Source organism: Bremia lactucae, linkage group LG8 (genome assembly GCF_004359215.1).
Source record: "Bremia lactucae strain SF5 linkage group LG8, whole genome shotgun sequence".
NCBI classification, from domain to species: domain Eukaryota; phylum Oomycota; class Peronosporomycetes; order Peronosporales; family Peronosporaceae; genus Bremia; species Bremia lactucae.
In genome coordinates, this window is record NC_090617.1 from 1,526,303 (window position 1) to 1,537,114 (window position 10,812).

A 10,812-nucleotide genomic window follows, 5' to 3' on the forward strand; every position below is an offset into this window, starting at 1 on the left:
CCGGCGAATTAACGCGGCGCGTGCGCTTAGTGCGAGGTTGTGTGGGCGTCTTCGCAGACGACCCACCAACGTGGCCCCTTTTAGGTGGCATCTTGGGCGCCGTGTATAGAAACACGTGCGCGAGAGTGATCGAGTGAACTAGCGGCGCGTAAAGCTGCTCGCAGTTCCTCTCTCTACTCTGTCGAATTTAAAAATGTAAATTCGTTCTTAAAGAGGGGGATGGTGTAACGGGCTAGAGTTGCCCTAATGTTACACAGTCCCCATTAAGTACATTTGGTACTTAAGGGGATGGTCAATTACTAAATAATAGTAATTAGACCCAACACTCGGGTGTGGTGCACATTTGTGACCAACCCTTGTGGATGTGATGCACATGGGTGCATTCACATTAGGAGGGATGACGCCCAGCGTCATCCATGATGACGGCTAGCGTCATCAGTTACGCGAGGTATCTATAAAGATACGCTCGCAATACATATTAAATGATATCTATAGAGATATCATTTTAATTGGTAAAAATAGGTATTTGTATTTAATTCTATTAAATATAAATCAGTCTGAAATTTACTACCTACTTGGTAAGTGCGCACGAGGAGACGGATTACCGCTCCCGTGACGTCACTTCACCAGAGTTCTTAGTGTGTTGGGTGAGGTCGCTTGCGCGCCCACCACAACTACCTCACTGCACGCAAGAGAAGCAGGTGCAAACCGCTTCCTCGCTGTGCTAGGGTGTGTGCTAAGTAGAGCGTGGCCGCATTACGACGTGCCCGCCTACACATACCATCTATGATTACGTCTTTTCTAGGTATCGGCGTTTGAGCCGGTACAGTTGCATCATTCAGTTTATTGAATGCGTGCACTATCCGCCACCCTCCTGTGGCCTTTCGCACAGAAGGTCGGAGAGCTATGTGGGGAGGTTGACTCCCTTACACGGCCCGCTTTTAATTGATAGCTAAAGAATTTATCGATCGCAAGTAATTATTCACGAGGCAGTGGCCACTGCTTCATGACACAGTACTTCGAGCCCGGTTTGAGCTCGATCTCATGTTGAGTGCCTTTATCCTTAGGCAACTCGCATGGAACTGTTTTAGGGTATACATCCCTGAATTCAATGAAATTCTTAGATAAAGAATTGTCTTAAGTGACTCCCAGGTAGTATGTCTCTCAATCCTAGTCTTCACATCGAGGACACTTTCGTCCGTCGACGAGCTGCTGAGAACCCGTTCGTTCTCTGCAAAACTTACCACTGACCACATATCGGTTACGTATTCGTCTTTTGTGATAAGTACGCAGATCATGCTTGATTCTACCACGATTCAGCGAAAATTTTAACGCCCATTCATTTAATTAACTTTTGTATGAATTTGGGACGTAATACCTTCTCGGACGTGACAAATATATATTTTAAAGATAAATTGTGCACAAGCAAGAGCTTGTAGTACTGTTAAAAGATATCCACCTTTACACGTACAGTGGGTGCAACAGTAGCTTCAAAAGTTACTGGTCTTATAATGTAGCAGATTGCGCCAACCCATCAACATATTTTGTGTTAACGACCGCGTGGCAATTCGAAGCTAGATCGACCAAATTATGCTTAATATAAGCCAAGCCATAGCCGTGTGTTTTAATCAATGACATGTTACCTGTGATGCGAAGCAATTAATTTGACTCTCCAGAACATAACCTACCTAAATGGTCAGGCAACATTGCGTCACGACAACTCTGCCAAAGAAATCGACGCTGCAGTCAAAAGTGACTTTAACAAATATGTGGTCTTGTGCTTGCACATGAGCAACTTTGGTCTCATCATCCACAGAATCCTTTACCGTTGCCCACTGCAGCGCGGACAGTAACGTAAGTTGCATCAACACCTGGCTAAATATGCGCCCGTAAACGTCAACGGTTTCTTTATCTATTTGTGGCGGCAGCTTAACCAACCAAGGACTATTAATAATGTTAACAAGGTTTGTAGGTAGTAGGAGTAATCAACCACACATGTGTTTGATCGACCTTTTCCAAGCATCTGAGTCGCATCTTGTCACTTATATACATATATATATCTGCCGCATGCTCTTTATACCACTGTGCAGCACATCTCCAATGTATTGAATGACATCAATGCACTACTTGATTGATCATTCCTGAATTCACTGTGATAATCTCATCGATGTCGAGACTTACCTTTATCAGCTCGCTGGCACTGTTAGTAACTTCGTGCAAGGCTCAGATTCGAGCTAATGATGAAATTTGCGTCATGGGCGATTTTAATTATTGCCCTGTGGACGACCTCACTCCATCAGCACTTGATCGCAGTATTGTTATCTTGCCTGGCGGTGCTACGCGCTGTGCATTTGATGACTTTTCCGTACCGGGTGCAAACTATACTACCAATTCAACGTACTTCTTTCAGGTTTTTCCGGCTCCGAGCAAGACCAAGCTCATGCTGTACTTCCAAGGCGGTGGTGCTTGCGTCGATGAGGCCACGTGCTCCTTTGGAGTGCAGTGTATGTTTCAGACATTTAACGCCAACGCCAGGCCTTTAAGCAACGGTGTCCTTGACCGATCAAACGTCGAGAATGTATTTAACGATTACAACATCGTACACCTACCGTACTGCACCGGTGATTTGCATGTTGGAAGTACCATGAAGAGCGATTTCGGAAGCACTTTGAACTCGTCACTGAATAGGCCCGAGTGTCTGGGTCATAATATGTCTTTGCACATGGTTGGTTATAACAACACGATGGCCGTGCTGGAGTGGGCTGTGACGAATTATCCCAATCCTGAAGAGATTATTATTAGCGGTTATAGTGCTGGTGCTATCGGTGCCCAAATGGTCAGTGGTCTTGTGGCCGAAATTTGGCACGTCAAAGAGAAAAACATCCGTTACTCAGTGCTAAGCGACAGTTATGTTGGCGTTATGCATAACGAAGAAGCGGCTGGCAAGATCCTGTCAACCTATGGAATGTGCGATTTGGACCTTAAACTGACAAACTCGCTACAGGATGCATGCAAGCAAACTACGGTCTCATTTACTGGCATCATTTCGCACTTAATAACGGCCACCACGGACGTTCAGTGGCTCTTTATTCAAAGCATGTACGATAGAGACCAGCGCTTTTACTACCAACTCCAACAAGACGGTATCACTGGCCATCCGTTTACTAATCTTGTCAGTGGCGAGGACTTCTATTCGGTAAGTCGTACTAATGCACCATCGGTTTGCGTATTTACTCACTAATTGGTCATTTTTTTAGAAAATGATGGCTATGATTGATGTGTACAAGAATGTCAGCAATGACATCTCGACATTCTATGTTAACAATTCACAGCACGTGTTTCTAACCAGAAACAACTACTACTACAATGCAACCCGCACTCCGAGTGGTGAACTGCTTGGTAGTTTCTTGAAAAAGTGGCTCGTGACGGACTTATCCTTGGACACTGTCGCTTAAACGACAGTCAGTAAGAAGGATGAGGCGTTGTCTTGTTCCCAGTAACGATCTATTGGTCGGCGCATTTAGAAATAAGTTACTTAGAATGTTATCGTGCATGTGTAATATTTGGTCATATCGCTAACTAAATTAGCACGTTATTGTCCCAAATATCCCCGAAATCTCAGAATTAAACTGAATTTTATTTTGTTTACATCATATTATTTATTATACCCCATATAATTTTACTTTTCTAAAAAAAATATTTCAAGTTAATCTCCTAATAACCTTGTTAAAAGCTCGAAATGTCGGATACAATGTTGAGCAACGTCTTCTGGGGCCATAGCGCCGGTGTGTTAGTGCTCTCCGCCTCTGGTCTGCTGTGGCGCAGCCGCACGACCGAAAGCCAGAAAAAGCTTCTGAAGGATGACATTGTGACGCTCCTGTGGACGCCCGTGGGGCCCAAGTCTCACCATCTAAAGGTCTACCAAAAGGGTGGTAAATACGTGCGCTTTACGGGGCTAAAAGCGCAGGATGTATCGCAGCTTAAAACCCACGTTGAGAGCTATTTTGACAGGGAGTTAGAACAGGAAAAAGTGGCCGCGGGAGGTGGGAATTGGGGCGACATGAAATTTGAAGGCCCAAATCTCAATTTTCGCACGGCAAACGCAAGTGTGATGGAGCTGCCACTCGAACAGATTTCACAGTGTGCGCTCCCCGGAAAGCATGAGGTGGAGTTACAATTTCATGAAGACGACACGGTGGCAGGAGACGAAGAGACACTTGTGGAAATGAGGTTGTACCTGCCCCCAGGGGACGGAGACGAGGAAGTCGTGACAGCCGAGGAGTTTCGTCAGCAAGTACTGGAGAAAGCAAATATTCGGAGTGTCATGGGGAAAAGCATTGTGGATCTTGACGAGACCATTGGCACGTTTCTCACCCCTCGTGGTCGTTACGGGGTTGAGATTTATGGATCCTTTCTTCGAATGCACGGAAAAACTTTTGACTACAAAATCATGTACTCGAATATCAATCGATGTTTTCTGCTAGAGTTACCGAATGGCTTGAATACGGCATTTGTAATTAGTTTAGAAGAACCCATTCGACAGGGCAAACAGGGATATCCCCACCTTGTGTTGCAATTGAGTAAAAACGACGTGCACATTGACGTCAATTTGTCGGCAGATGAAATCAAAAAGTACAATGGAAATATACACGAACGAATGTCGGGTGCGTTGCCTCAGATCGTCGCTACGCTTTTTAAGTTCATTATTGGCAAGAAAGTCTACACGTCTGGCAAGTTTAAGACTCACAGCGGCGACCGTGCGGTCAAGTGTGCTGTCAAAGCACAAAGTGGGGTACTCTTTCCATTGGAAAAGTCGTTTATGTTTATTCACAAACCAACGACTTTTATCCGATACGAGGAGATTGATTACATTGAGTTTCAGCGGTACGCAGGGCAAAGCGGATCATCCGCAAGTCGGAATTTTGATCTGTTGGTGAGCTGCAAGTCCATGGGCGGCGAGGCTGCGCGCGAATACATTTTTTCGGCGATTGACCGGCGCGAGTTTCCAGAATTGAGTCAATTTTTAACTTCCAAGAAGCTCCGAATTCGCAATTTAAAAGAATCGCATGCTGCTGTCGCGCAAACGGGTTCAAAGAAGCGCGACTTTAACGAGTACTTGGAAGAATTAGGTCCGGAGGAAGGGGAGATTGAAGACGAGGAGGATGAAGAAGACTCGGACTTTGGGCCTGGAGATGCTTCCGGTAGCGAACCTAGTGACTTGAGTGATGACGAGCTCAGTGAAAAGGGATCGGATGATGACGACGCGGGGAGCAAGGGCGAGGCTTTCAAGAAAGATAAGAATCAGAAGAGCAAAAAATCGCACAAGAAGGCCAGATCCATGGATAAAGAGTGATTAGGAGGTAAAATGAGTTGCTTGAAGCCATAAAGGTTAAATTGCAATAAATTACCAATTGTTAAAGTTGGCAAAACAATAATAGTCGGAAAATAAAAACGCCGAGGTGCTTGTTTGCTACTGTATATTTGTGTAAGTCTTTTTTTACGTATTAAAATATAGTCAGGCATGACGGGCCGCCGATTACAACGACGGATTGGGCTCGATGGTGCCGCTAAAGGGAGCTTAGCTCAACAAATTGCGAGTGTTGTGGCGCGGTCATTGCAGCAGACTTATGAAGGAAGTGGCAAGACTTTGTCGGACCAGAGGCGGGGCTTGCTGGTCTCGACGCTGCGATTGGCGACACAGAATGCAGCCGAAATGGCGACGTACGTCCGCCGGCGAGAGCAGGAGAATGCACAGCTTGCAAAAGTGGCGCCATCTGGTGGTCAAGATTACAATGTATGCATTATCTGCTTAGAGGCAGTAGAAATGGAGTTCGTTGAAGCACTGCCGTGTGGCCACACTTTTCATGCTCAGTGTATTAACAAGTGGCTGGCATATCGTCGAGTATGTCCCGTCGATCGACAGCCTGTGGGCTGAATATTCAATCTGTTATTATAAAAAAGTCGTTGTTGCTGAAATGAAAATACGCAAGACGAATAATCATTTTAATACATTCCGACCAATGAAACCTCTTTTTAAGATACTCTTTCCCCATTGAGCTCTTCGAATTAACAAATTTCGTAGAATAAAAGCCATTTACACAGCGTTATTGTGCGCGAAATAACGCTGTCTCCTGTTGACGCGGCAATGTCTAGAGATGAGTTGGTCACGAGGCACTTTTTCAAGAGACTTTTAAGCAGTTCACCACCTATAGTGCGAGATGCATTGTAGTAGTATTTGCTTACAGTGAGGACACTTCTGCGAATTGTTCACATTCTACGTTGAGACGTCATGTAACGGGCTGAAGATGCCCTAATGTTACACAATCCCCATTAAGTACATTTTGAGTAGCGGAGCTACCTCCCTCCTAAAGTCAGAGGAAGACTTTCAGACTCAAAGAGTCACTTAGTTCTATTGAACTAATGGGTTTAACAACTTAGAGAGTCGTACAAGCTATTAAAATTTAAGAGACCTTAGTTCAAGGGATTCAGGGGGCTCGTAGAACCAAGTGGCAACTAGTGCCCAAGAGGATATACCTTAGAAAGGCTTCTATTTCTTACAGATCAATGCGCAAGCCTTAGGAAGGCACTTAACGCTTTGAGATCAAAAGGGAAACTGCACTTTATTTTTAATTATTCAAAATCTTAAGACCTCACCCAATCTAATTAAAAAAGATTTTGGCCGCCAGATTTATATCTGGCGGCGATCACATTTGTTACCGTAATAAATGGGATTTAAGTAACTAAATATTGTAAAACTAGATAAAAGAGTATCTTACCCATAAAGTAAATGTACCACAACAACGGTTCTTCAACCGATGTGTGCCCCATTACACCCTCCCAACAGACTGTTCACACCGAGCGACAACATTCGCTTCATTTCCTCTTTGAGGTTGGAATATAAGCAGCTAACCGTTCGGTTGTGTTTTTTTATTCCTTTGTCTAATGACAATCAAGCGTGAGTCACAGATTTTTAGCACCTTCCTCGACGATGAGGGGATGGTGGACTTTGAAAGTCACTCTCAAGCAGAGAAGGAGGAAAAAGAGCGTCGTTCGCTCACGCCTTCTCCTCCATATGAACGTCGGCGAGCCTCGAATCCGTTCCCAAAACGTGGTACCGCTGATGTCTTAACTGCATTGAGCAGGACACGGGACCCTGAGTCCAACATCATTACGAATCCGCTCGATGAAGAGCACGAGCGGATAATCCTCATAGAGGAAAGAGCTCGTCGTCGAGCTGCCGAGATAGCGAAAGCTAAAGCTCATAGTAAATATAGATTCACTCCGCTTAGTGCGAACGATCATCTCAAAGAGTTAGCGGGTAATAGCTTGGCCATCTGGATCTCTGGTGACCCGGCGAGGACGCCGGAGGAGATCGCTGCTCGCAACGCTCTTCATGAGCAATACCTTACGCCAACGATAATGACGCGAAGCCATAGCTGACGCGTTTACGTGATCAAGCCCGTGGGGCTTCGGTGACCTCCATGAGGGGAATTCTGATCGGTTTGTTTCCAAACAAAACAAGGACTGAAAAAGAAGTCTCATTTGAGAACTGGGTTCGTCGGGCCCGCAAACTTCGTAATATCTAAAAATCAGAGAGTCTGCGGATAGAGGTGATGTTCGTTTGGAACGGAAGCTTCGCTTCGACTTCGCTAAGCTTAAGGCCAAAGGCCAGTTACGCTCGGCATTAATGCCACAAAACCAAGAAAGGCCTAGCCGATATTTCAGTGCTTCGGTTGACCGTACAACCATGGATCGAAGCCGCACAGAGGCTATAGATCCACCTAATCCCACGTTTAGTGGTGGGAAGCGTCGTGTTGACCCTGAGGTTGGCGCTTAAAAACGTCAACAACGTACGGGCAATCTTGCCGAAGAGGTACCTCGAACTCCCAAGAGTTTAGAGAGGAAGGGTACCCTAGCCACTTCACCAGATACTGGTATTAACCCCTACGGCGACGTCGCTTTAAAAGTTTCTCCACATGAAGCTGAAGGTTCCCCCGCGCATCAAGCAGCGCGGGAGGGGGCCGAAATTTCGGCGGAAGCATTTGATGCTCAACGGCACGAGGTGCAACTTCTTCGTGAGGTCCTTCCTCGGGTTGAGAGCTCTTTTGAGGCGGTTCGGGCGTCTTTGGACGCTGGAGCGTCAGCAGCCTCGTTTAGAGGGCCAGTTGGGTATTCTGGTGAGGATGCAACAATCTGCGGCACGACCGCCTGTCTCAGCGCAAGCGCTTTCAAGTCCACGTGGGAAGGGTCCCGATATGGCTTTAGCAAGCCAATGTAAAACAGTGGGTCTTGCTGGAAGGTTTAGCGTATAAGCTAGGCCCTTCTTGGCCTTGACCGTAAACGGTCCAATAAAGCGCGGGCGCAATTTGGCCATGAAAGACCGCGGAAACCAAGTTGGTAGGTAGGTTTTTACCGTTTAGTAAAACTCGGTCTCCGACCAAATAAGAATTAATTCAGCTTCTGCCTTTGGCATCTGCTTGTTCTTTTTGTTTGTCTTGGCTTTCAGCCATCGTATCCCTTACATGACTTAAGACACTAAATCGCGTCGCGAGAAACTCACTTACTTGTTTCCGAACGGTAACAGGGCTGATATCAGCAAGCCTATCGGCCAATTCCCCCCCCCACCAAGCCCTGAACACGCAGTGATATCGTTAATGGAACGCGCGGGTGGGTAAGACCGTTTACATAGAACGGAGTATAGCCTGTAGAGGCATGAACATCGTTATTTAACGCAAACTCCACTTCTGAGAGCATTGAGCTCCAGCGCTTTGGTACACGCTGCGTAAAACGTCTTCAATGACGCGATTGACACGCTCAATTTGACCATCGGTCTGCGGATGGTCCGCAGTGGACATATCCAATCTGGTGTCAAGCACTCGGAATATTGATTTCCAGAATTTACCCGTGAAAAGGGGATCCCGATCAGAGACAATTTTCACTGGCAAACCATGTTGTCGAAACACGCGATCGATAAACAGCTTAGCTGTACCCTCTTCATCAATGGAATCCGGCATGGCCGCTAAGTGAGCCATTTTGCTCAAACGAGCAACAAAGACCACTATACCGAAGTTACCGGCTGAATCTTTCGGTAGCCCAAAAACAAAATCCATACTAATGGACTCCCAGCAACCTATGGGGACGGGAAGACTCGCCAGTGGCGCAGCAGCATGTGCCGAAGGTTTAACCCGTTGGCACGTTTCGCATGTGAGAACATATGTGCTGACCCATTTATAAAGTTTGGGCCACCAATAACGCTGGCTGATAGAGCCGTAGGTCTTTTCTCTACCGAGACGAACACCAAGGACAGTATTGTGTGCCTCATAAAGGATCCAGAATTTTAAATCCTCATCATGAGGAACAACGACACGCGGAGGGTCCGCGATGTCTGTGCAATAAAGCATCAGGTTGTTATCGATAGAAAATCGATATAACCTTGAACGCAAACGTGCCGGTAATTTAATACCTGAATCCGAGTTCTTTACAGCTCGTAGCAGAGCTACACACTGTTCATCCTTGGCGTAAGCCGAACTGATTAATTCAGGAATAGGTGACGAGATAGTCGTTAAATGAGAAAGCTTATAATCCGGCCTGCTTGATAGCGCATCGGCCATTGCATTTTGCTTGCCGGGCTTATACTTCATCTCGAAGTTGTATTCCGCAAAAATGATAGCCATCGGGCCATTCTCTGTGAGAGATGGGGCGACTTAGTCGCCGTGCGTAATGACGCGTGATCTGTATAAATCACAAACGGCTTAGAGTGAAGCAGATGAACTCTGAATTTGACGAGATCATAAGTCATAGGAAGTTACTCTTTGTCCTGAATTGGGTAGTTCCTTTTCCTAGCTTTAAGCTGTCTAGATTCGAACGCAATATCACGTTCATGCATCAACATCTGTTTGTAACAGAGCATTGCCATTGGCAAAATCTGATGCATCACAGACGACACTGAAAGGCCAATTTGGGTTTGGCAGTACCAGAATAGGGGCATGAATAAGACTATCCTTAACTGCTCGAAAACATTATTTTCGATGCTAGTCCAGCACCATTCTGTATCCTTTTTAAGGAGATTAGATAATGGCCTAGCCATATCAGCGTAATTTTCGCTATATTTGTGGAAATAATTGGCGAGACCCAACCACTTACGCAAATCCTTTTGGGTTTTAGGAACCGGCCAATCTACTATGGCTTTGACCTTAGCAGGATCCGCTCTAAGGCCTCGCTTTCAGATGAAGCATCCAAAAAAAGGAATTTCGTCTGCGCCAAAAATGCATTTAGATGCATTGGCATACAGTTTGTTTCTGCGCATGCACTCGAGCACTGCTCGTAAATGGTCTAAATGGTTTCCATATCCGACCGACCCTGCTCCGCACGACTATGGGACAAAAATGTCATCGAAATAAGTCCGTGCATAACCTCGATGAGGGCGAAACAGTTGCGTCACTAGACGATTAAATGTTGCCGGGGCGTTGGAAAGCCCTTGTGGCATAACCAGCACTCCCATAAGATGCCGCTTGGGGTGCTAACCGCTGTGACCGGGATATCGCTAGCTCGCATGAGCAATTGGTAGTAACCATCGACTAAGTCCAATGCACTGTACATTGTACATCCCACCATATTATTCTGAAGAATATTCTTTCTAGGAATGGGGGTTTGTGCTGGTATAGTGACAGCTTTAAGCTTATTATAAGCATGTACAATGCGCCATTTACCATTCGGCTTTTTGACACAAACTGTCGGTGTCGAATGAGGAGATTTGCTCTCTCGTACCATTCCAGCCTCGTGCTTAGCACGGAAGAAATCGTCAATGACGTC

At 45.8% G+C, this 10,812-nt stretch overlaps 3 protein-coding genes across 3 annotated transcripts; all 3 read left to right on the forward strand.

The window, feature by feature from the left end:
* Positions 1–2,079: 2,079 nt before the first annotated feature.
* On the forward strand, positions 2,080–3,699 carry CCR75_001133 (uncharacterized protein). The gene is made up of 2 exons (XM_067959238.1): positions 2,080–3,196; positions 3,258–3,699. Exons 1-2 carry the CDS (start codon positions 2,168–2,170, stop codon positions 3,453–3,455), a joined length of 1,227 nt encoding a protein of 408 aa, XP_067823670.1. The 5' UTR covers positions 2,080–2,167; the 3' UTR covers positions 3,456–3,699.
* A 40-nt stretch (positions 3,700–3,739) lies between these two features.
* CCR75_001132 (uncharacterized protein) lies at positions 3,740–5,353 on the forward strand (the record flags this gene model as incomplete). Its single annotated transcript, XM_067959237.1, has 1 exon — positions 3,740–5,353. The coding sequence occupies one exon, from the start codon at positions 3,740–3,742 to the stop codon at positions 5,351–5,353; it is 1,614 nt and encodes a 537-aa protein (XP_067823669.1).
* A 168-nt stretch (positions 5,354–5,521) lies between these two features.
* On the forward strand, positions 5,522–5,935 carry CCR75_001131 (uncharacterized protein; the record flags this gene model as incomplete). Its single annotated transcript, XM_067959236.1, has 1 exon — positions 5,522–5,935. One exon carries the CDS (start codon positions 5,522–5,524, stop codon positions 5,933–5,935), a length of 414 nt encoding a protein of 137 aa, XP_067823668.1.
* Positions 5,936–10,812: the final 4,877 nt, after the last annotated feature.